The 26457-nt window shown below is 39.0% G+C and overlaps 1 protein-coding gene across 3 annotated transcripts in view; it reads left to right on the top strand.

Annotated features, from left to right (window-relative positions):
- The window catches only part of TADA2A (transcriptional adaptor 2A), a 46065-nt gene that overhangs the window by 14253 nt on the left and 5355 nt on the right, over nucleotides 1-26457 (top strand). For all 3 annotated transcript variants that reach the window (XM_068530943.1, XM_068530945.1, XM_068530944.1), the window contains exons 5-13: nucleotides 6414-6505; nucleotides 8347-8504; nucleotides 9494-9582; nucleotides 11163-11235; nucleotides 17112-17175; nucleotides 18517-18560; nucleotides 21950-22060; nucleotides 23572-23643; nucleotides 25848-25980. In XM_068530943.1, the coding sequence (XP_068387044.1) occupies nucleotides 6414-6505; nucleotides 8347-8504; nucleotides 9494-9582; nucleotides 11163-11235; nucleotides 17112-17175; nucleotides 18517-18560; nucleotides 21950-22060; nucleotides 23572-23643; nucleotides 25848-25980 (836 nt within the window). The remainder of the gene's footprint in view (nucleotides 1-6413; nucleotides 6506-8346; nucleotides 8505-9493; nucleotides 9583-11162; nucleotides 11236-17111; nucleotides 17176-18516; nucleotides 18561-21949; nucleotides 22061-23571; nucleotides 23644-25847; nucleotides 25981-26457) is intronic.

The following is a 26457-nucleotide window of genomic DNA, read 5'->3' on the forward strand; positions in this document are numbered from 1 at the left end:
TTGGTTGCTTCCAAGTTTTGACAATTAAGAATAAAGCAGCTGTAAATATCCATGTGCAGGTTTTTCTATGGACATAAGTTTTCAACTCCTTTGGGTAAATACCAAGGAACATGGCTGCTGGATCACATGGTAAGAGTATGTTTAGTTTTGTAAGAAACTGTCAAACTGCCCAGAGTGGCTGTACCATTTTGCATTCCCACCAGCAATGAAAGAGAGTTCCTGTTGCTCCACATCCTCATCAGCATTTGGTGTTGTCAGTGTTCTGGATTTTGGCCATTCTGATAGGTATATAGCATGATCTTGTTGTTTTAACTTGCATTTCTCTGACAACATATGATGTGGAACATCTTTTCATATGAATAATTTTTTTTCCCTTTTGTTAATTGCAAAATGAGTGAAGGGCTGGGGGAGAGTATGGTCAAAGTAGCTGTGGCTTTGAGTTCATTTCACCACGGTTATCAGATCTTCAGAAAGTTGGCTTATTCTTCCCAAATTCACATAAGAATGCCTAGAACCAGAATACAAATTTATTCATTTGAATTGTGAAAATAATTCCTTAAAGGATAATTCAGTATAGTTTGGGTAGATTGAAGTTATCCACTGCCGGAAAGTTGACCACGAGCTCTCTTCAGCTGTTCTGGGCACCATCCCTTCTGCATAATGCTGACGGCACGAAGTTTCACTCCAAGTCCACCTAACTCTTCAGATTACATCATCCTTTTCTCACATATTCTACACCCATACAGACACATTTCAGAATTCTGTCCTTTATTTTGTAGAGCTTTTAGAGGTTACTAATACTCTCTTTTTTCTGCTAGTCTTTATCTATTCCCAGATAAGGAAAAGAAGAATCTTTCCTTCCGTAGGCATGATGACCAAATTTTGCTTTTCTACACATGAAGCCACTAAAAACTTGATTTTTTCTCTTTTTTTCTTTTTGCATATGAAGCCTCAGAAAACTTTAAATGGTTTTCAGTACTTTTGCCATCTCACAGTGCTGTATTTTTGGAAGTTACTCATGCTGTAGTGGGTGGTGCATTAATCAAGATTTCTGAGTTCTTTGCCTATTTTTGTCTTATAATTCTTAGAACCTTGAACAAGTCAAGGCACCTCTTTCAGCCACACCCTTTATACCAGTGATTCTTAAACTTTAGTGCATAAGAATCACCTGGGAGATTCTTAAAATTATAGATTCCTAGGCCTCACTGTTAGAAATTCTGGTTCGGTAGGGCCAAGATTGGGTCCAGAAATTGAATAATATTGATTCAACTTTAAGAAAAACTGACTTATGCCCATTTATTTTTTGGTGTAGAAAGTCTTTCTGATTTATCTCACAGTAAAGTTGGTGAGGGCTAATTAATATTCTAAAATACACTTTTAGAAATAACAGGCTTTTCAACTATGAGTTGTCATATTTACCTGTATTTATGGTACTTTCCAGATTGAATGATTATTTTGAATTTAATACAGACATAGACTCTGAAATTTCTCTTTCGGATCTCGTATCCGAAATATCTCATGTGAGGCATATCCCTAGTACGTGCTCAGATAAAATGTATTGCTTATTAGTAATGTAATTTCACAGATCACAGATTTTTTTTGCCATTAACAAAAGCTAGAACAATTTCTAAAGGCCTGTGTGATCTGAGGATGTCTTGTGTCACTTTTTTTTTTTTAACTTATAGTAAATTTCAAGCATATACTAAAATACAAAAAATGGTGTTTCAGTTATCTGTTGCCCCCTAACAGCTGCCTCAAAACTTCATGGTTTAGGGACTTCCCTGGTGACACAGTGGTTAAGAATCTGCCTGCCAGTGCAGGGGACACGGGTTCGAGCTCTGGTCCAGGAAGATCCCACATGCCGTGGAGCAACTAAGCCCGTGCACCACAACTACTGAGCCCGTGCTCTAGAGCCCACGAGCCATAACTGCTGAGCCCACGTACCGCAACTATTGAAGCCCGCGCATCTAGAGCCCGTGCTCCGCAACAAAGAGAAGCCACCGCAATGAGAAGCCCGCGCACCGCAAGGAAGAGTAGCCCCCACTCGCCACAACTAGAGAAAGCCCGCACGCAGCAACGAAGACCCAACACAGCCAAAGATAAATTAATTAACAAACAAACAAAAAAGCTTCGTGGTTTAAAATAACAACCATTTTATTATCTCTCACAGTTTTGTGGGTCAGGAATTCAGATTGGCACCATGAGAGTAGCTTTCATTGGTTCCACATGGTGTGCTGGGAATGGAAGTCCAAGGGGTTTTTTTCACTTTTAGCACCTCAGAATGGCTTGAATTGGTTGAACTGGAACATCTTAACTGCCTGAGGCCTCTGGTTCCTCTCCAGGTAGCCTTAGGGCCTCTCCCTCTCCATGTGGCCTCTCCACATGGTCTTTCCAGAAAGGAGGCTAGAATTCTTATGTGGTGGTTCAGGGCTCCCAAAGATGAAAAAGTAGAAGCTGCCAGGCCTTCTTAAGCAAGTCACAGGTTCAGCCCATATTAAATGGGAAGGGACCACATGAAGATGTGAATTCTAGAAGTTCATTGGGAGCCACCATTGTAATCGCTACCTCATATAGTGTAATAAATTCCCATATACCTGTCACTAGTTCTTAAAATTACCAACTCATACCCTATCTTGTTTCATCTAAACCCGTACCCCTCCAGCTTATTTTGAAACAAATCCCCTAGATATCGTATCATTTCATCTGTAAATGTCTCATTAGGTCACTCTAAAATTTTAAAGTAACTCAGGTCACTTTTCATATTTCTCCAATCATCTCAAAAAAGCTTTTTAAAAAAAATCTCTCTTCTCCACACCTGAAACAATTACTATTCTGATTTTTATCACCATAGATCAGTTTTGCATATTCTAGAACTGCACATAAATGGATTCATTCTGTATGTACTCTTGTTTCTGGTTTCTTTCATTCAGCATGTTTTTGAGATTTATTCAAGTTGTATATAATAATAGTTCATTCTTTTTTGTTACTGAGTAATATTTCATGGTATGAATATAGCACAGTTTGTTTATCCATTCTCCTGTTGATAGAGACTGGGCTTTGCCTAGTTTGGGGCTATTAAGAATAAAGCTGCTGTGAGGGACTTACCTGGTGGTCCAGTGGTTGAGATTTCGCCTTCCAATACAGGGGGTCTCGTCGGAGAGCTAAGATCCAACATGCTTCAGGGCCAAAAAACCAAAACATAAAACAGAAGCCATATTGCACCAAATTCAATGAAGACTTTAAAAATGGTCCACATCGGGACTTCCCTGGCGGTCCAATGGTTAAGGCTTCACCCTCCAATGCAGGGGGTGTGGGTTTGATCCCCTCAGGGAGCTAAGATCCCACATGCCTCATGGCCAAAAAAAACAAAACAAAACAGAAGCAATATTGTAACAAATTCAATAAAGACTTTAAAAATGGTCCACATCAAAAAAAAAAAAAAAAAAAGAAAGGGACTTCCCTGGTGGTGCAGTGGTTAAGAATCCGCCTGCCAGTGCAGGGTACACGGGTTTGAGCCCTGGTCCGGGAAGATCCCACATGCCGCAGAGCAACTAAGCCTGTGTACCACAACTGCTGAGCCCGTGCTCTAGAGCCCGCGAGCCACAACTACTAATCCCGCATGCCACAGCTACTGAAGCCCGCGTGTCTAGAGCCTGTGCTCTGCAACAAGAGAAGCCACTGTGATGAGAAGCCCATGCACTGCAACGAAGAGTAGCCCCCGCTCGCCGCAACTAGAGAAAGCCCGCGCAGCAATGAAGACCCAATGCAGCCAAAAAATAAATACATAAATAAATTAATTTTTAAAAAATACTTTAAAAAAGAAAAAAAAGAATAAAGCTGCTTTGAACATTTTTGTATAAGGCTTTCTATGGACATATATTTTCGTTTTTCTTGGGTAAACACTTAGGAGTGGAATTGCTGGGTCATAAATAATTATTTAACTTTTAAGAAACTGTCATGAAGTTCCCTTAAATTGTTGTATCACTTTACACCTCAGCTAGCAGTGTATGAGAGTTCTGATTGCTCCACATGCTTGCCAAGTTTTGTTATTGTCATTTTCTTCATCCTAGTATTCTAGTGGGTTTCATGAATGTGTAGTGGTATCATCATTTTTCTTTTACCTTTTACAGTACTATTTGGAATTCAGATATGGTCCATACATTCCAATTGATTGCCTCATATATTTATCCTGTGGGTTCTCCCTCTCCCTCCCCTCCTTCCCTCACTCTTTCTCTTGTTTCATATAGTTTGATTGTTTAAAAACCTGGGTTTATCTTGTAGATGTTAGTGCAGTCTAGATTTTGCTGATTAACGTGTTCCTCTGACTTCTGTGTTTCCTACAAATTAGTAGTTAATATATACTGGCTATATCAGATTCATTCATGATCATTGTTTAGATCTTTTCTTCTGGGATTGCAATATACATAGTTATCTTTCAGTTCTATCACTCCTTTTAATTTATGAGATTAAATAATTCTATAAAAAAATTTCATTATCTATGTGGTCACCCTGAGGTAAAGTTTGTACAGAAGGGCAGGATAAATTATTTCCATTATTTACTAGTTTTGAAAGTATGAGTTGGTTCCCTGGCATCCTCTAGATATTTAGAATGTTTAATGTGTTTTAATCCTTTGCAGTTATTTTTAATGCTCAGATGTTCCATTTTTGGTCAGTGGGAGCCTCTACAAGTTGACCTCTGAATCCTTTTGACAGGACTCTTTTAGTCTTTGAGAGTTCTTTGCTTTCCAGTGTAACAAAATGTTCCAGTCTCATCTTGTACATTTCCTACCCAAACCTGGAATTGCCTTTTTCTTCAAGGAGCCCTGGTTCCTTTAGTGGGAAATTGTATTTAGAGACCACATACTGGGTACTAGAAGTGTTAATTGCTACTGGGTTAGTCATTTTTTCTAGACCTTTTCATTGAACAGTGATAGGAATTTTTTAAATTTCTTGTACAATTTTTAAAGGTTACACATAATTTACAGTTATTACAAAATATTGGCTATGTTTCCTATGTTGTACAATACGTCCTTGTAGCCTCTCTTACACCCAGTAGTTTGTACCTCCCACTCCTCCACCCCTGTATTGTGCCCCCCCTCTCCCCCACCGGTAATCACTAGTTCTCTATATAGGAGATTATTGTTTTAAGACAAATACATCATGATTTCATACTAAAACTTCCTTTTTTAAAAAATTTATTTATTAATTAATTTATATATATTTTGGCCGCGTTGGGTCTTCATTGCTGCGCGTGGGCTTTCTCTAGGTACAGCGAGTGGGGGCTATTCTTCGTTGCGGTTCCTGGGCTTCTCATTGCGGTGGCTTCTCTTGTTGCGGAGCATGGGCTCTAGGCATGCGGGCTTCAGTAGTTGTGGCACGTGGACTCAGTAGTTGTGGCTTGCGGGCTCTAGAGCGCAGGCTCAGTAGTTGTGACGCACGGGCTTAGTTGCTCTGCAGCATGTGGGATCTTCCTGGACCAGGGCTTGAACCCATGTCCCCTGCATTGGCAGGTGGATTCTTAAGCACTGCGCCACCAGGGAGGTCCCCATACTAAAACTTTCAATTCAAATAACAAGACTACACGGTTTTACATAGCCTCATAGATCTTACATCTCTTTTTTTTTCCCCAAGCTCCAAGTCCCACTGTGCAGTGACACCAATACAGTTACTTATTTGCTTTACCCCACAGCATATCAACATATAATAATCTCAGAATAACGGTATCAACACTACTTGAAAACAGTTTAAGTTAATTTTTTTGGCAGTTCCTTTTACTTTTAAGGTATATTCTACTAGAAATATATAGTCAAGTTACTGTGTTTTAAAGTCACTTGGGATTGTTTCTTCCTGTGTGATTATGCCTTAAAATTAATTCATGGGTTTATTTGTTACATTGTGCTTTTGATTCTTTTGATTTTAAAATTTAATAGTTAATGTACAGTATTTATGTTTTCAAAGTCAAGTCTACAAACAAGAAATATTCAGAGAGGTCCAGCTTCTATCCTTGTCCTTTCCACCCTATTTCCTCCCTCCCTCCCCCATAGGTAACCTTGGTTTTAATATGGTTTATTCTTGCATTTTAAATGATAGAAATATACATATTTGTATTCCTATCTTTCTTAGCTAAATGGGAACATACTATAATACTTATCTCTACCTTTTTGCTAAGTTTAAAAAACATGTACTTCTGCCTGAGTTACAGTGGCATTTATGGTTGATAATATTTTTTGTAGGCTCTTGTAGCTAATGGTGGAAATAGAGGTGGCGGGGGTGTGGACAGCTAATAAGAATGTACTTTAGGCACCTCTCAATACCATGAGAATGACAGCCATTTGACTATAATTAGGATTATATTTGGGGTTGCCGGGTTCCATTTCTGTGTCTGTTCTTAGGCCAAACTTTTTCTTCCTTAGACCTCAGATTTTCCTGTTCTTGACCCCAGCTGGACTGCTCAAGAAGAAATGGCCCTTTTAGAAGCTGTGATGGACTGTGGCTTTGGAAATTGGTAAGAGCTTGGGAGTAAGGGTTCTCCTGCGCTAGTGGGCTCCAAAAAGAAGGTGCTGTTGAAGGTAAAAGGAAGAGCCTCAGAAAAAGGAGTTTGGGGGCCATATGTTGCTTTTCTATTGACCCGTGGCTTAGAGACAAGTCCTCTTCCCCTCTGCACATTATTTTCCAAGGCCTAAATGCCTCACAGGGCTATGAGATGTTCAGTGGTCCATGACTGACAGCTCTAAAGGGCTGCTTTGGACATATCCACACAAGGAAGGTTGGTTATTCCTTTCTGAATAGTGGGGAAGTTTAGACTTATTAGTTATTGCTCCTTTCTGATTTCTGAATTCTTCTTGGCTGTAGATGCCCTCGTCATTTAAGTGAGCCAGACTTTAGACAGCCATGGCTTACCTGAGATTCAAGTTTGACAGACTGCCTATCCTCATTCCCTGTTTTTAGCTTGTAGATACCTGCAAGAACTGAATAGCACTCATGGCTGTTGCCATGTGAGGTGACACTGCTTACTAATAATACCACCACTTTCATTTTTACCTTTTGGGAGTACTTTCACACCGATGATTTCATTTTGTGAACTAGATAGCAGAGACATTTTTAAATATATTTTGTTCATGAAGAATCTGAAGCTTAGGGAGTTAAAATGACTTCTTATGACCACACAGTTTATTAGTGAAGGGCCCTTAACTAGCTCTTCCCTGTCCTGACTTCCTAGTGTATATAATCTATCCTGATGTTAATAGAATATACTGTGCTGCCTCTCTTACGTCCAGGGCCTTGAAGAAGGAGAGTTGAGTTCAGTTCACATTTTGCTTGTATCCATTCATTCAACATTTATTAAGTATCATAAAATACTGTTTACTATGGGAATACAAAAAAAGATAGAAAAAGTGATCATTCGCTTCCTAGTCAAGAAGCTTATAGTCTAGTAGGGGAAGCAAAATATATGTGCAGATGATTGAAGTACACAAAGCAGAGCATAGTAATGCCTTAGGAGAAAGACAAGTGAAGTACTGTGGAAGAGAGAAGCTGAGAGCAGACTCGGAGAGATTTCACCTCTACCTTTCCATCATCTGGGCCAGGAGTCAGAGGTCTTAAGTAAAAATTAATTGGCTTTGTCACTTAGGTGCTTTGTGTTCTTAAGCAAGTTTCTTAATCTCTTTGGGCCTCATTTTTTCACCTGTGAAATTGAGATAGTAAATACACTACACAGTTAATACTAGGATTTATTTAAATTATGTTGTGAATATTTCTAGCTGAGAGCTTGGTCTGTTGTGAGAGCTCTAGCAAAGAAATGTTTGTTCATGTGAAGTGTTTTGTAAACTATAAAACGTGAATATAAAACTACTCTTATGTACATTTTCAATGTTCTGAAGTGGCTTATTATTATTTATAGCAATTCTTTCAGTGGAGCCTAGCTTACATATTTTCTAGTGGTCTTCCTTTCTTTTGGTAGAAAGGAAAGGGCTTTTTATTTTTGTATTTTTTTGGCCATGCCGTACGGCATGTGGGATCTCCGTTTCCCGATCAGGGATCGAACCCGCACCCCCTGCATTGGAAGGGCGGAGTCTTAACCACTGGACCGCCAGGGAAGTCCAGGAAAGGGCTTTTTAAATATTGTTTCTGTATCTCAGAATAGCAGGATTTGGGACATCAGATTGCACCAGTACTATGTTTATATTTGTCTCAATGTTCTGCTGATAGCTCCATGATATCAGTTTGGAGGTGTCAAGTTCCAGACATTATATAGGTAGGACTTAAAATATGGAAAGAACAAACCATGCTTTGACCATTATGTATAAATGAAAGCGCTACTTCCTCCTCTCCTTTTCCACACTCTAGGCAGGATGTAGCCAATCAAATGTGCACCAAGACCAAGGAGGAGTGTGAGAAGCACTACATGAAGCATTTCATCAATAACCCTCTGTTTGCATCTACCCTGCTAAACCTGAAGCAAGCAGAGGAGGCAAAAACTGCTGACACAGCCATTCCATTTCACTGTAAGTACCTCCCTGTATCAGTAAGAGAGCCCAGTATTCAGCTCATTGTAATTAATCATCTCAGTGTTAAGTCCAAGAAGCAATTTGTTATTTTTGTTCACTTGGTTGTGGTAATAATAGCGAACTTTTCGTTTTCTTTTTTTTAAATCTCATGTGACTTAGGGACTCATGGGTCTTCTAACAAAACATAACCAAACCCATGATGAATTATAAATGGACATCTTTTCTGAATGACTCCCAGAGCACGAGTAATGAAATATGAATGTTTTTCTTTCCTCGCCTCTTTCCTCCTACTCTCTGGAAACAGTTTCATAGGTGACTAACTCAGAACCTGATGATACCTCCTATTTGGATAGCCCTTTGGATGTTAGCACTTTGTTCTCAAATGCCTTAGACCATTTCTTCCTCATGGCAACCCAGTGAGACAGGCAGAGCAAGTGCTTTTGTTTTGCACACAAGGAAACTGAGATTCAGAAAGGTTAAATAATTTGTACAAAGTCATGGGACTAGTGGATGTTACAGTAGAGCCTGGACTCAATTCTGGCTTATTCCAAATCCAGTGGGGTTTTTTGCCTGTCGTTGGATGGGATTTGTAAATTGAGATTGGTCCTAAGGGGTAAGGGAGCTGAAGCAGACAGGGTAAATACTTAAGTTCTGTAATACTGAAGAAAAGATCCTTGATTTTCTTTCATATTAGGAAAGCAAAAATAAGAGGGAATTTCTGTATTTACTTAGAGGATTCCCTAAGTCTTAGTTTCCTTTTCAAGAAATCAGTTTGTTTCCATTAATACTTTATCTTTTTTTACTTTTTCTTTATAAAAATCTCTTGCATTTTATTTATCCTCTCAGACGCTGTCTTTCTCCAAACAAAAATATTTCAGAGTCTAATGAGGACTTTCTTTGTGTCACTTTTTTTTTTTTTTTTTTTGGTGTCACTTTTTTTATGCCAGTATTTTATTAAGTAACTAAGAAAAACTTAATTCTTTCAGCTACAGATGACCCTCCCCGACCTACCTTTGACTCCTTGCTTTCTCGGGACATGGCAGGATACATGCCAGCTCGAGCAGATTTCATTGAGGTAAGGGAAACTTGTTTTTGTTTAGGATGAGGCTATATCTCTTACCTATAGGTTCCATACCACTAAAAAGAGATTTTCATAGCACTGTAACTTGTCAAGCCACATTTTCTCCATTTGAGTGCCTTTTTCTCGTTTGTAAATGTTTCTTTTAGAAAGGTAAAAGTTCTTCAGAGCAAAAACTTATTTCTTTTTTTTTTTTAACTTATTTATTTTATTTTGTTTATTTTTATTTTTAGCTGCGTTGGGTCTTCGTTGCTGTGCCCGGGCTTTCTCTAGTTGCGGGGAGCGGGGGCTACTCTTCGTTGCGGTGCGCGGGCTTCTCATTGCAGTGGCTTCTCCTGTTGCGGAGCACGGGCTCTAGGCGCCTGGGCTTCAGTAGTTGTGGCACGCGGGATCAGTAGTTGTGGTGCATGGGCCTAGTTGCTCCGCAGCATGTGGGATCTTCCCGGACCAGGGCTCGAACCTGTGTCCCCTGCATTGGCAGACAGATTCTTAATCACTGCGCCACCAGGGAAGCCCCAAAAACCTATTTCTTAAGTTTCATTCCACATCTAGGGGGTTTCGAGGTTGTACTATATCAGGGGGTTGGCAAACTTTCTATTAAGGTCCAGATAGTAAATATTTTAGATTTTGTAGACCATAAGGTCTCCTTTGGAACTAAACTTTGCCATTATTATACAAAAGCAGCATAGATAATAGTAAACAAATGAGCATGCCTGTGCTCCAGTAAAACTATTTACAAAAATCGGCAGTGGGCTGAATTTGGTCTATAGGCTGTAGTTTGCTGACCTCTGTACTATATTCACAAGTTTATAAAGAATGATGAATGTGTATAAAAACTACATGTTCTTCATTCAGCCATGGAGTTAAAAGCCATGTGAATGTAGTCACAAGTCTCTTGATTTATCACCTAATCCGCAATTATAGTACTCTTGGAGGTAATTAAAGTTTAGCAAACTACAAACAATTTTGCTAGCCACACCCAGGTCAGCATTTTGTTCATGGCAGCTGCTATTGTAGAGCTACCTCAGAGACACTACCCCTACAGATTGTAGTCATTGAATAGAACATGAACAAATCTACCCATTGAGCTATGTAAGCAATATTATGGGATAAATAGAGCCCTAGATGGTGGTAAAAAGGTAGATGAATTAATACCAACAGTTTTCTTACCTAAATATTGGTTAGGCCAAAAAGTTCATTCAGGTTTTTCTGTAAGATGTTACGAAAAACCGGAACGAATTTTTTGGCCAGCCCAATAGTTGAAGGGCTAGTAGGAGTTAGATTTTCTTGAGTTAGATTTCATGAACAGACTACTTTTAGTTTTTAGAACAATATGTTTGGTTTCATTCCCGGACTCATAACTTTCTTATTTTTTGCTGTCACTGCTGCCTGAAAGCCTCTCAGTTTTTTCCCATGACTTACTTACTTATGGCAGTTGTCCTGGCCTTGTACCCTATTCAGTACTTTTTAACAAGTGTTTGTTTATATATTTGCCATTTGCTTCTAAAGCATGGCTCCTGTAAAGGCATTACTCAAAGCTGATGGATTTTAGATGGGAATTTTTTTTCCCCAAACAGGAATTTGACAATTATGCAGAATGGGACTTGAGAGACATTGATTTTGTTGAAGATGACTCGGACATTTTACACGGTAACATTTTATTACAGCCAATGTTTTTATTGATTGCAAACTGTGATGACACTGTATTGGGTGCTAGAAATATAAGAATGAATAAAACATGTCTCCTGCCCCTTATGGGACTCAAATTACAGTGGTTAAGTTGCTGAACTTACCCTGTTGCTGGGATTTGACCATAATGAGACAGATCCTTTGTGATGATGGTGAGAATGTTGATCATATAAGGGTAGTTGGGAATATCCCATCCCTTGGACTGTGTGAGCTTTCTTTTGGCTGAGATAAGCCTACACTGAGGTAATTGGTTAAATGGCCCTCACTGTCTCCTTAAAAGAAAGGGAATCAGGGTGAAGACCTTGGGACTTCAGTAACAACTGCTGATACTAGATGTTCACTATAATTTGTTACCCAAAATTTCCCATAACAGGGGAAAAGAATGGAAGTTCAAGAGTTTTTAGACCAAGATTGGAAATCTCTTGTTTCTCAGAACTGTTGAATTTTTAGCACTTCTGAATTCTCATCTAAGATTAACCCTCTAAGGATTTATGTCAACTCTTTTGTTATAACGTAAATGGCTAATGCCAACAAGCCTTTTAAAAGTGGATGGTTAGACTTTCAGTGAATGTCTTTTTTTCCTTCTTTCCATTTTCAGTGAACTACATATTTAAAATAATCCCCAATCTTCTGTTTCATTTCAGCCCAGAATTGAGGGTGATGCAGTAGGTGAATAATGCTCCTTTGGATTCTGTATTTCCTAAACAACATCTTCATTGCTTTTCTTAAATGTATATCCCAGGTAGGAAAGGCAAGTTAGAATCCTTGTTGAATTTTAAATCAAGTTTTCATGTTGCATTAACTGGTCCTCTGTCACTTGAAGGGGAGTTTTATTCTTCTCTCCGTAGAAGAGCTGACTAGATATTTGTTACATCAGATCTGGGACCAAGAAAGAGTCCTCATAAAAATTTTACCTTTAGAGTTTTTTCTCTACATATTTCTTGAGCAGTTTTCTTTGCAAAATTTCATTTCTCTTCTCCCACACAACTTTAAGGAAAGTCAAAGTGACGTAGATTGAACTAAAAGAGGAAAGCTTTAAAGCAAACTGCTTTAGCATTCACTAGAGCCATTGTGTTTGTTCAGTCTTCCATGTCAATCTCTGCTTTTCAACCCTGATAATTCACGTTATTGTCTATTCTCACCTCGTGTGTCATTCTCTTGAAGGCAGTGTGCAGGTTGCCATTCAGTATTTCTCGTCATACACGCCAGCTTTAATTAAAATGGTATTGTTTCCTGGCTTGTATCTTTCTTATCCAGAATGCAAAAAAGCAGTTTCATAAATATCATTCTTTTAGATACTATTCAAAAGTACTGAACTTTTGAAAGTCAAAATCTCTAATGTCAGTCATGGCTCAACTATGTAAGGGACTTGCTGAATCACTTCTCCAGGCCCTAATCCAAGGTCTTCATTCTTAAGCCTCAACATTATTAAGAAAACTGTAGTAATGGTTGGTATTTAATTTCACTCTTCATCCTTTGTGGAAGCATGATTTGCAATTTCTGCTGGTGCACCTATGGTCCTTTCTGTAATTAAGTGGGGGCCAAAGGAAAAAAAATCAAAAAGAAGCAATTGATTAGCAAGTTTTATTTCAGTTAGCATTTCAAACCTATAACATACTTTAGTTATTTGTGTTCTTTCTACAGTTTCTACAGCCTTTTAAGTTATTTGATTCTAATTCATTTGAACTAAGAATCAGTTATTGATTGTTATACATAAGTAGTTTTAACAGCGCTTATATAATAATCCCTGCGTCTCCTTTCCCTCCCTGTCTAGTAGTGAACTGTAAGATGTTTAGATGGGTGCTTTTTAAACGGTGATAGCGTCATAAAGAGGTTTGGCAGGACTGGAGATCAAAGGGATGACTTGCTGGTGCCACAAAGGGATGCTTTGTTTATGGCTCTAAGTTCTCATATTAGCTCCTTTGGCAGTATGACCCACTGTCCAGTTGGGCACATTTTGTTCCAGCAGTTTCTCCTGGAACTCTCAGTGAAGGGGACTAGGAGCCCAAGGAAACTAGGAGGGAATGAGAAGGAGCTTTTTATGCACACCTAGAACAGAAAGAGGGACACATATTTTGTGCACATCAGGACAGTGATTCAACCTCAGGCTTGCTTCTGAGTCACTGTGGTCTTGGGCAAGTCCTTGGAATTTTGCATGCTGTTTCTTTGTGTCCCTGGCCAACAAAGAACGGATGATGCTGATTAGTCAGGGTGAATGTCTCCAATGAAAGGTGGTACATAATTCAGATTGGTATTATTGCCATTCCATTGTACCATTATACTCTTAATATCACTGAGCATTAATAACATTCCTTTTATGTTTCCTCACTTACAACTACTGGAAGGAAGTAAACTGTTTGCCTGGGCTTTGTATCCCATCCCCTAGAGAGATTGCATCTAGAAGATTGGGTGATGCCATGCAGCTCTTTTCCTCACCCAAGACTTTTGCTGTGATTCATGGGATTTGTCTAATAAAGGGGGTTTAAATGGTCCATGATAGAGGCCTGGGACACAATGGAGGGACATGTAATTACATTCCACCATACCAGAAGTCTTTCAGAATGGGCCCCCAAAAGATATTGCATGTGAAGTAGTGTTGAAGGAAGAAAATAAGGAGGTTCTGAGATCCCTAAATGACACCTCCTCGTATTTTATTGAAATAAGCAGAAATTATTGGTCCAGACCGAGAGATGCAAAAGACATAACTCGGCGCTCCACGTGGCATGTTGTGGGATGTCAGTGCAGACACACAGCATAGTTTCCTTTTCCTTAGGGGACATCGCTCTCCATCTGCTTTCATTTGGGAAAATCTCTCCTAAATTTGTGGACTCTTCTTTCTCAGAGTTTCACAGGTGCTAAGCCCTGGTTGCAGCATCTTCTAATCATTGCTGGCCCATAACCCAGGTAAGCAAGAGGCATCATGAGCTCCTTCCTCTGCACTGGGCCTGTGTTTTCAGCACTTCTCAGGGTTGCACATTAGAGCAGTTTACTATCCTTCTATTTGGAAAGCCAATTTTAGCAAAATTTCTTGGCCAGATGTGGATACTCCCCCACTTTTCCCCCCCAAATTTTCTTTCTTTGGTCTGCATTGTCAGCCTTTAGAGCCTTTAACAATTAGTCGATCAGAGGTCCAGCCTGGTCACTGTGCCTATTACCTACCTATTGGCAGTGCCCTTCCCTTGATGGTGATTTGGCTGCTTTATGTTTAGGACTTTTTAGACATAAATGCTATTAATAATAATAGCTAATACATATAGCACTTACTGTTTGCCAGGTACCATTTAAGTCCTTGACACATATGAACTCATTTAATCCTCACAAAACTCTTTGGGTTAGGTGTTATTACTATTACCTCCATTTTATAGATGGGAGAATTGAGGAGTAGAAGAGTAGAAATCTCAAGTAACTTGCCTGAGGTCAAGAGGTAACCTGCAAGTGGCAGGGCCATCTTGAGTCTATGCTTTTAATACTGTGCTATACTTAATGTCTCTACAACCTTGAACCTTTTTTTTTTTCTTTTTAGCTTTCACATTTTTTATCTTCTATAGCTTAACCACATTCCTGAGAAGTGGAAATAGATATTTTCCCATTCTACTTTCAGAGAAATGCACAAAGGAGTGAAGTGACTTGGCTAAGGCTTCCTAGTTGCTGACTTTAACCATTAGGTCACATGGTTGTCTTTCCTTCGTAGCACTACTTGTGTACATCTCGGCCAAAATCTTTGGGGGGAGATGACTTTTAAAAAGCTTTGCTTCTGGGGAATACCTGAGTCACAGGTTTGTGCTTGTGTGCTTGCAGTAGGGATTTTGATTGGCTTCCCTGCAGTTAAGGCCTCTGAGTAGGTTTTCTTGCCAAGCAAGCAGTAAGTGCCTTCTGTCAGGAAAACAGAAACATGTTGCCAGCTATTTTGAACAATGTTAGAAATACACTGCAGTGGGAAGGAGCTGCCTCTGACTTCTGCCCACTTCTTGAAATATTTTAAGGCCAGCCGTTTGGAAACTTTGTTATCAGTCCCCAATGTGGTCACAGGGAGACTAGTCATCCCCCAAAACTGAGACTAGTCATCCCCCAAAACTGAGATTTCAGAGGCCTGGCATCAGTGGAGAGGTTATGGGTGCTTTGGGTTTGTTTGTTTTTAAGGAGCTCTGGGTCTTTGCCTGCTTTACTAGACCCTCCAGTCACTTTAAGTAGAATATGAACCTGTGACTCTCATTCTTTCAGTGTCTGCCTCTCATTTCTGTTCTGCCTGCTGTGCTGTGGTCCTCCCTGGGTTATTCATGCAGTTAAGATCTTATAATCAGTTGCTGCTATCTGAGTGTGCTTCATAAAGACAAGGGAGAGCTTCAACTATGAATTTTTCTCTGGGAGAATTCCAGTTCTCCTCCCATTTGTTTCTCTGTGTTCCCTTCCTTCCCTTTGTTCTCCAGAGCCAGTTGTACAAGTTTAAACTACTGAAATGATCAAGTACCAGAGCCATTTATCAGCAGGATTTATTTATAGAGTTTTTTTGTAACACAGTCTCTTCAGTTTTTTTCTGTTTAATTAAGTCATTCCCACACAAATCTCAAGAAACAACATGATAAGTTAGTGTCTTAGAAAAATTACAGAAATATTTCGTCAAAATTAGCACTAACTTCCACAGGATCTTCAGGTAGTTTCTTTCCTATTGAATTCATCTTATTATTGAGTAGATAAACGAGATAAGGCACCTAAAGAGCCTGGAACATGATAAGTACTCAGTAGATGTTAACTATTTACTTAGCTATTTTATTTGCTTCTCTTTCTGCCTTGAACTGTTGACGTCCTAATTTCTCTTTCTCATAAGAAGTAAAGGTAGAGTCCACTATAAAACTTGTACTTGGTTGTACTGCATGTCAGAGACAGTTCCTCTTCTCCCCATTCCTCCTTCCTCTCCCACCACACAGTTACGTAAAGTGCATCTCCACCAGCACAGCGTTCTAGAGCCTATCATTCCGCAGCAGTTGTATTAGGAAACACTGGCAGGGTATGGGGCATTCTGTGGTACCTATGCTTCTATACGGAACACATGTAAATCAAGAAAGAGTTCATTTATAGAAAGAGTTCTGCAACCTGAAAAAAATGTTTGAAAACCATTGCCTTAAATCTTGGACCTGATATTATTGAATTATTTTTAGTTTGTGGGCAGTTATGAGGAAAAATGAAGCAATGTTGTTTAAATTTTTGAACTTGTTAGAAATGAGCAAAAGATCCATGACAGTTAATACTTTTTTTTTTAATACTTAAAGTTTAAAAAGTATTACAGTCATTCATCTCTTCAGGTCATCCAGCTAGAATTTATGTTATTTTTATCTCAGACCCAAGGGAGAATGGCCTGGATAAAGTATTCCTGGTCATTTCCCAGTGATTGAAGTTATATACAGATGTAGTACATCTGCTCATAGCTCAGCATGTTAGATTTTGGTATTTCTTTCTTCTAATCTGAAACTCTAACAGATGTACTTTCTAGTCCATGTGTTACTAAAGTTCAGATTCCTTGTTGAACTGTTATATGAAAGCTAATAATATACATAGCAAAGCATGGTCAAAAGAGATGTTCAGGAAAAAGCAGAAATTGTTATCTATAGCGTAATCCCATATAAACATATACTTAGGAAAAAAGAACTTTACTGTAATTTACTGATATAGAAATTCACTATCCTAGGGTATTTTTGTTTCCAAGAGACAGATTTCCTAGACCAGTGAGTGTGGAATAGTTAGCAGTATGAGGTTGAAAGTTTAGGACAGCTTGGGCAAAAGATTTCTTCTTGTCTTGGCTTTATTTATATGTAAGGGTTTGTTTGTTTGTTTGTTTATAGCTCTGAAGATGGCTGTAGTAGATATCTATCATTCCAGGTTAAAGGAGAGACAAAGGCGAAAAAAGTAAGTCTAGAAAACCATCCTGCCTTCTTTTGGCTTTGGACTATTGACCACATATAGCCCATAAGAACAAGTTCCACTTGGGGCTTATCTTAGGACCTTGAGGAATACACTTAACCTCCTTGGATCTCAATTTTTCCATCTGTTAAAAGGAGATAATAATACCTCTCCTTTTCTTGCTTTTTAACCTCCTCCTTCCTTACCCTTTCTTGATGTTTTGGTGACCAGTGAATAATATGGATACACTGTTTTAAGGAAAAAAGGAACAAGAAAAATTCAAGATATTATTAAGTTGTTACGCTTAATAATGCTCTATTCTAACTGCTCAGTTTTTATGAGAAGTCTTTTATATACAAGGATTTCAAAGAAATTATGAACAAGTTTCAGTCACTCTTGGTTATTCCTTCTCTTTGCAACAGAACAAAAAACATACATTGAGACTGAGAAATTATGGATCCCAAACCCCTATTGGATTACAGAGACTTTAACAGTTCAGAGAAGGGTATGCGGAGGGTGTGTGTGTATGTATGTGTAGGCATGTTACCATGGTGTTAATAACTAGAGATACAGTGGCATCACAACAAGAAAAAGGAATGGGACTTGGGAGGCACTCTGGAGGGACCAAGACATGATCTAAAGTAAAGCTTACTCTCTGCGTGTCTGGAGTTAGCTTCTAAGAAGCGCTGAAGAAGATTACCCAGCTGTTCTTATGAGAAGCTTCATTGCTAGTCATGAATACCTCCGGTAGAAATCAGAGGTTCCAGACACGTAACTCTGCGTGGTTTACCTAAATTCTGTTTTGCTTAAAACACGGAATTAGAGCTAGACAGTGTGGTAGAGCTCAGTAGTTGAGGTCGCTATTAGATCTTATGTTTTATGATGACCTTCCATTAAACATGCACAAGATTTATTTCAAACAGCTTCAAGGCATTCTGTGAATGTACAGTTGTAAATGTTGAGTGTGTGATCACAGATTTTCCTTAAACAGCTGTTCTCAATTATCATTTCCCTAAGCTGAATAGATGATATGGACACAGATTCCCTGCTGTTTCATCTTAAGTTACAGACATGTGTTTTTCAGTATTTGTGAGTGCTTATTGATCTATTCATTCATCCAGCAGATAGTTATTGAGAATCTACAGTGCCCAAGGAGAGGAAAAATATATGATGCTTGAGAGCCTAAAATTGTGCTAGAGACTTACTGACCTGCAGAACTTTGCGGGGAGTGACTTCTCTGGACCTCAGTATTCCCCCTTGCAGTGTTTAGGATATCTAATGAAAGCTGTGTGTGGAAAACATTGTTAAATGTGAAACTGATTATCATATATATGTTTTTCATTCTAGAATTATAAGAGACCATGGATTAATCAACCTTAGAAAGTTTCAGTGTAAGTAATAGTTTTCCTTATTTGAAAATTTCTCCCAACATTATTGAATAGTTTTAAACAAATCATTTATGACAGTAGTTCTTAATCAAAGTTGCATATTAGCATCACCTAGGAAGCTTTAAAAAATTCTGATGCCTGACAGTCACCTCAGACTAATTAAGTCAGAATCTCTGGAGGTAGAGCTACAGCATCTGTATTTTTTTAAAGTCTTCAAGGCAATTCTGTTGCATCGTAAGAGTTACAAACCATTAATATATGGTCAATAACACTAGCATGAGAATTCTTTTTTTTTTAAATTAATATAGTAATTAAAGCATGAATATTAATGGATCATTTTCTGGAACTGGATAGGGTTGTGTTTTGGAATTATATGTTAAATATAAAATAACTTTGACCATCAGGTTGTGAAAATATTTTTATGGAAAAAAATTGACAGAAAATGATAGCTTTATTTTGCATGGTCGGGGCAAACAGACAAGAAAAGACATTAGCATTGTATGATGATGAAATAAACCTATGATTTTTAAATGATTGCTAACTTTGACCTTACTTTTAAATATTTGGCGATAACCTATGCTGGGCGGAAAGAGTCTCTGTACTTTTTCTTCTTCTACACTGTAGAGTTTGTTCAGAACATAAGAATGATGATATCATAATAATTGCAATATTTATATATGTTTATAATAGTTGTATGTCACAAGACTTTTTTTCTGTAAAAGTACCTAATGATTGTGCTTCATACGCTAATTGATAGAATCTTATAGGGTTTGACACTCTGTGCCAGGAGGGTTCAGGTCAGCCAGTCTTGGGTTAAGTATCAGTTAATAGAGTCATGGTTATAAGTAGGTTACATTTTATGTCCTTTATTTTTTCACTTTCCATTACACACATTATGGTGTTTTGATGGTGTCACTTCTAATAGTTACATAATATGTTGTATAGATACATAAATATATAATGACGTGCTTAACCTGTCTTTTATTATTAGATCTTTAGCTTATTTTCAGTGTTTTTCTAATCATTATAAATAAAGCTAAGGTAAACTTGTTTGTGAATGAAGCTTTGTCTGTACTTAAAATTGTTTTTTTAAGATAGATTCCCAGAAGTGGAATTAAATAGGTCAAAGAATATGATTATTAAAAATGCTTAACACATGCTGCCAGATTGTTTCCTAAAAGACGGTTTTATCAATTTATATTCCTTCTAGCAGTATACAGTATTGCCTATTTAACCTCGTCCTCATCGAGAGCTGTGGGTTTGCAAAAATAACCCAAGGTCAGATCTCCTTTGCCCTTTCTGTAGACAATAATTGGTCATGTTCTGATAGCCACAGTAGTGGGTTCCTTTGTCTGAACTCCTGGGCTTTCCACGATAGGTCAGTTGATTTTAACCTTTACATAGTAGACCCTGACTCTTGTATAAATTCTGTTCTCAGCTGGTGGACAGAGGTCAGTTTAGCCTCTTTATTCTTTTTTTTTTTTTTTTTTTTAATTAATTAATTAATTAATTTATTTTTGGCTGGGTTGGATCTTTGTTGCTGCCCGCGGGCTTTCTCTAGTTGTGGCAAGCAGCGGGGGCTACTCTTCATTGAGGTGCGTGGGCTTCTCATTGCGGTGGCTTCTCTTGTTGCGGAGCATGGGCTCTAGGCGTGTGGGCTTCAGTAGTTGTGGCTCGCAGGCTCTAGAGTGCAGGCTCAGTAGTTGTGGCGCACGGGCTTAGTTGCTCCGCGGCATGTGGGATCTTCCCGGACCAGGGCTTGAACCTGTGTCCCCTGCATTGGCAGGCGGATTCTTAACCACTGCGCCACCAGGGAAGCCCCAGCCTCTTTATTCTTTTAACTGTATTTCTTACATACAGAGCTGAGGGGAAGCTCCGTTGCTTCCGAGAAAGAAGTGGTATGTGCGTTGTGGTTTGAGAGGTCTTCAGTTGCCATTATACTGCATGTGCATGTGACCTTAGTACGTAGGCACAGGAGTTTTTTTCATCAAATTAAAAAATTTTACTCCAAATGTTTCTGTATTATCCCTGTAGAGGGGGGCGGGGGGTTTGGTGGTGAAAATAATCAATTTGTGGCTGCCCATCAAATCAGCTCCTAGAATTTATGGGCAAGAATTTCTCCTGCAAAGAAAGAGATTCATCTGAAAAGAGGACTTGATTTAAGTAACTGTCATAAGTGATAGCCTGTATCTTTAGCCTGAGAGTGGACTAAACTAGCCTAGTTACTCTTATTGAAATGGCTGAGTAGCAGTTCGAGAGTTCCTGGCCGCTCCAGCCTACCAGTTACTGTTGGTGGGTTTTACTACCCATCTTTTGGCTGATAGCTCTTTTTATTAGAAATTTGGTCAGTAGCGATCCTCAAAGTTGCTGACCTACATGGGTATCCCAAATGGCATATTGGACCATTCGCTTCCATCATAGTGATCAAAATATAACTTCATTAGTAGTACATTAAGTTGTGGTACCTAACTAAGTTTAAAGAAAGGCAAAATGACCCATGTAGAAAGTGAAGAAATAAATGCCTCATTTGAGGATATGCAGTTACAGAGATTTTTATTTTTGGTGGAGCGTGCAAGAGATCACACTTTTTCCAGGCTAATCTACCTCTTCTAGATGAATTAGTATGTCTGCACTTCCCTTGTTCTGCAGAAGTTATTTTTTATTTTTTATTTTTTAAAATTTATTTTATTTGTTTATTACTTTTGGCTGCGTTGGGTCTTCGTTGCTGTTCGCGGGCTTTTCTCTAGTTGCGGTGAGCGGGGGCTACTCTTCATTGCGGTGCGCAGGCTTCTCATTGCGGTGGCTTCTCTTGTTGCGGAGCACGGGCTCTAGGCACGTGGGCTTCGGTAGTTGTGGCGTGTGAGCTCAGTAGTTGTGGCTCGCAGGCTCTAGAGCACAGGCTCAGTAGTTGTGGCGTACGGGCTTAGTTGCTCCGCAGCATGTGGGATCTTCCCGGACCAGGGCTCGAACCCGTGTCCCCTGCGTTGGCAGGTGGATTCTTAACCACTGCACCACCAGGGAAGCCCTCTGCAGAAGTTAATACCAGAGATTTTGCCCCACATTGTTTCTGAGAACACATGATCTAATCATCTTTCCCGTTACTGCCAGTACTTCCTGCCCTTGTATAGATTAAGAGACAGCAAAGTGTGGAGGTCTCCAGGGTGCTCAGCAGTGCAGATGCTCTCCAGTGATAACAACCTCTCTGTGTCATAGTCACCCTGATTCTCTTATCATTATGATTAGTGTGCTGCACTCTTAGCTTTCCAGTTTGCTTCCTGTCATCGGTAAGTTAGTCATATGAGGTTAGGAATAATGTTCTTCAATTTTACTTCTTGTAAAAAAAAAAAATGCAGAAAACTTAGAGATCTTTATATTCTTTACTTTCTCTGTAGTAATGGAACGGCGGTATCCCAAGGAAGTCCAAGACCTTTATGAAACAATGAGGCGATTTGCAAGGATAGTGGGGCCGGTGGAACATGACAAGTTCATTGAAAGCCATGCATGTAGGTGGTTTTTTAACCTTGAGCAAATATTTGTGTGTGTGTTTTTATGTAAATAGGAGAGATATTGGTGTGTTTTATGTGGAGTTCTGTAAATAAATAAGTGGATTTTTTTGTATTTCTTCCACTTTATTACTATGAGATTAATTTGGGACTTTGGGGGTGGGAGAAGAGAGCTTAAAAAGCCTAGTGGCTTGTTTTCCTCTCAGATAAACAATAGTTTAGTAGTTTCCCCCCCTTTTTATTATGGGAGTTTTCAAATACATGCAAAAATAGAGATCATAGTATAATGAACCCCCATCTGTCCATCACCCAACTTCAGCAATTATCAACACGTGGCCAATCCAGTTTCATCTTTACCACCCACTCCCCTCCCATCCTCAACTGGATTATTTTGAAGCAAATCATATTATTTTCTTCATAATTATTCTAGTATTAAAACTAGCTTTTTAAGTGGGGACAGAGTTGGATGACTCATCGAGATAGTATATAGTACTTCCATCATTTTCTTGCCTTTTTCCCTGAGAGAGCTCTATCTAGTTCCCATTTGATTTCTCACTGTAAAAAATTGAAGTTGTTAAGGCAGTAAGGCAGTAAGACTATAAAACAATCTGGACTGCGGGGCTAAGTCTATACCTTTACTCATGAGAGTCAGGTGTTTGACCCCCAAGTTGAGTTCTGGGAAGGTGCTTCATGAAGGCTCGTATCCTGTACTCATCGTGCAGACATTTCTTGCATGACATTGTAGGCATGTATCTGAGCCAGGTTGGTTGTCCTCACCAGACACCCTGTTTGGTTGGCATTCTTTGTGTGATTTATCCTGGGTGATTTATCCTTCACTTCCTGTCCCAGTTTGTGCCATCCCTGGTTTATGTGTCACTCCAAAGAACAACACCCCATGGATTGTCCAGGTGCTTCCTTCATCCTCTGTTTCAAAGCATCCAAATTTGAACGTTCTATCACATAATAACCCAAGCAGTGCAACGTGATCTGTGTGCTCAGAGGAGGCAGAAATCTTTGGTTTATGGAAAACACAATGCTCTTTTGTTCCTATAGGAGAAAAGCTGTAAAGAAACTATCCGGGACTTGAAGCACAGAGCTTTTGTCCTTCCCTTGCAAAAGGGCCACATCAAGTAATACCAGAGACAGGTCTCATAAAAGAATTTGGTTTTGTGACTAGAACTTTTAACAGAGAATAAATAGAGCAGGGAAACTTGGTGATTTAAAAAATTATATTCATTACTTCTGTAGCTAAATGAATTCAACCAGTTCACTATAAGTTTTCTAGGAAACAGCTGGAGACAGAAGCCAAAAGACAGCTGGAGTACATTTTTGTCAGCTCTTGGGTAAAATTTCTAATGAGATATTAGCAACAGTTAGGATTCCCCAAATGGAATTGCCCAGTCTTTTATAGAAGGCAGAATTACTGAAAATATTCAACAGTTAAAGTGCTCATTAATGTTGATTTTGTTCTTCCAATTTTTCTTCTTTGTTGTTTTCGGGGGGATAAACAGTGGAATTCGAACTCCGAAGGGAAATCAAGAGGCTCCAGGAATACAGGACAGCAGGCATTACCAATTTTTGTAGTAAGTATGCTTAAGCTACACACTAAATCAGAGGGCAGGTCTTCCAAACACATAGAGGGTGTCTCTGTTTGAGGTGCCATGGATTTTTTTTTTTTTAAACAAGCTTTCACATTTCAGAATGAGTTTTCAATCTTTCCCATAAAGTTTCACCTATTTAATCCTTATAAAATACCATGATATGGATTATCTGAGGTGAAATAAAAGTTATGACACAGAGAAAAGAGAGATGCCGTTTTAGGTTTAGGATTCTGTTGCGGTCTCTAAAAAAAAGGATTTTGTATTCCAATTTTTAGCCTCAGCCTTTTTAAATTTAGTGATGCATAGTCTGATCATTCTTATTAAGGGAGCTTCAACTGGTTCTAGGCGCTTGCATCCCAGTTACTTGAGGTAGTGATAATTATATTCATAGCAGCTAACAGTTTACCATGCACCAGGCCCTACCCTGTGCACTTCACCTGGATCGTGTCATTTAATTCTTGTAACAAACTTATTGTTATTTTCATTTAATGGAGAGACTAAACTTTAAAGTGATTAAGGAGCTAGTTGTAGTAGAGCCAGGTCATAAGGGAAGGTAGTCTGTGTTAGTAGTTAAGAGCTGAGGTCTAGACTTGGACAGCTTGAGTTTGAATTCTGGCTGTTCTTTCACCAGATCTATAATTCTGTTCATTTCAATTTTCCAAGTCTCTTAGAGTTAGTATGAAGATTAAATTAGAGGGACTTCCCTGGTTGTCCAGCAGTTAAGACTCCACGCTCCCAATGCAGGGCACCCGGGTTCGATCCCAGGTCAGGGAACTAGATCCCGCATGCCACAACTAAAGATCCCGCGTGCCGCAGCTAAGACCCGGTGCAGCCAAATAAATAAATAAAATAAATATTTTTTTTAAAAAAAAAGATTAAGTTAGAGATAATGCATGAAAACATAGCACAATACCTGGCACACAATAAATCCTCAGTAAATGGCAGTTTCTGTCATTTTGTTGTTATTGTTGGAATGATCTTCGGCATTTCCTCCTTCTTCCTGTTGTTTGAAAGCTATCACCCACTGCTCACAAGATGTAGCCCTGTGGGTATAAGTTCAGCCTACTGTAATGGCTCTTTATTTCTAACAATGGAAACAGTTTACAAAATGAAATTTTATGTGGGGCACTAATCCATAAATAAGATAAAAGTAGAACTACTTTGGTTGAAGTCTGATGGTTCAGGTCATGTGTGGAGCACAGGACCACTGGTATGTGCTGGTGCCCTCGCTCTTCCCCGTAATCCCTGAGATAGTTTCATGGTATCCTGGGCCTCTGTGGAACATGGTTTGAAACCCACTGGTGTGATATTTTGGATCCTGTATACATTTGTAACATGTAGAAAACACTATGCAACTGTTTAGCAAGATGCGTATAAAGACTCTGATACCAGGTTTGGGTTACCTGATATTGGTTGCCTCTGGGAAAGAGGGGAAAGGAATAGTACTGGTCAATGAGGATTTATTTTTATTTGTAATTCTAACTGGTTTTTTAAGGAAGAGTGTATGTGTATAGCACTTGTGTGACTTGGAAAAATATATGGATAGAAAAACATAGAACAGGAAGTAAATATGACAATATTAAAAGTTACTTTTAGGGGATGGAAATATGAGGGACTCCTTGTAATTTTCTGTTTTGGTGATTTTTTCCCCAAATTTCTTAAAGGTAGAAAAGGATTAAAAATATTTTTATTTCTTGTCAAAAAAGGGATTTCAAACTAGGGGAAATGACTTTGCTCTTAGAAAAATAATTGTGGAAGCAGTTTTGCAAAGGAAATTTTAAAATGACTGGGAATTCCCTGGTGGTCCAGTGGTTAGGACTCGGCGCTTTCACCGCGTGGGCCTGGGGTTCAGTCCCTGGCTGGGGAACTAAGATCCCACAAGCCTCGCGGCACGGCCAAAAAAATTTTTAAATTAAAGACTACCACCTAGAGGGGTGGGATAGGGAGGGTGGGAGGGAGGGAGATGCAAGAGGGAAGAGATATGGGAACATATGTATATGTATAACTGATTCACTTTGTTATAAAGCAGAAACTAACACACCATTGTAAAGCAATTATACTCCAATAAAGATTTAAAAAAAAAAAAAAAAGACTAAAAAAGATGAAGTTTGCTGATGAGTTAGGAAGCCCTTCGGTTAGTTCTGCTGCGTTGTCATTGTAGCTGCAGTGTTTTTTAATACCTCCAGGTGCCAGAACCTATGATCACCTCAAGAAGACTCGAGAAGAGGAACGCCTCAAACGCACTATGCTCTCGGAGGTTCTCCAGTACATCCAGGACAGTAGCGCCTGCCAGCAGTGGCTCCGCCGGCAGGCTGACATGTGAGGAATTAGTCCAGGGGGAAGGAGCAACCTCTTGGAGGATTTGGCCTTTACCTGTATTTTCAGAGAATTCTGTGGGCACCCTATCCTACATGGCAGGGCAGTAATAATTGGGTGACTAGAAGAATTCAGAAAATTTTAGCAGGCTGTCTCAGAAACAGTACCATACTGACAGTTTTGAGAAACATAACTGGCCTCCTAGAATCCTACTTTGCTACTTTGACCTTATTTTTTTTAATTAGTAAATTCCCTCCCCATGCTTTCTTTCTCCCTCTATATCTATTGGTATGATTTTCATTGAAGAATCATGTTCCTATCCTTTCCCCATGAATGGTCTCTGTGATGTGCCAGGCCAAGAACTCTTCTTAACAAATCCAAGCAATTTCCTTCTCTGGAACAGATTTCCTTTCCTAGGTAGTACAGTTGGGATATCCTGTAAAACATAATACAGTCTGTCTCATTACTTCTCTTCAAAGT

Source organism: Eschrichtius robustus, chromosome 20 (genome assembly GCF_028021215.1).
Source record: "Eschrichtius robustus isolate mEscRob2 chromosome 20, mEscRob2.pri, whole genome shotgun sequence".
NCBI classification, from domain to species: domain Eukaryota; kingdom Metazoa; phylum Chordata; class Mammalia; order Artiodactyla; family Eschrichtiidae; genus Eschrichtius; species Eschrichtius robustus.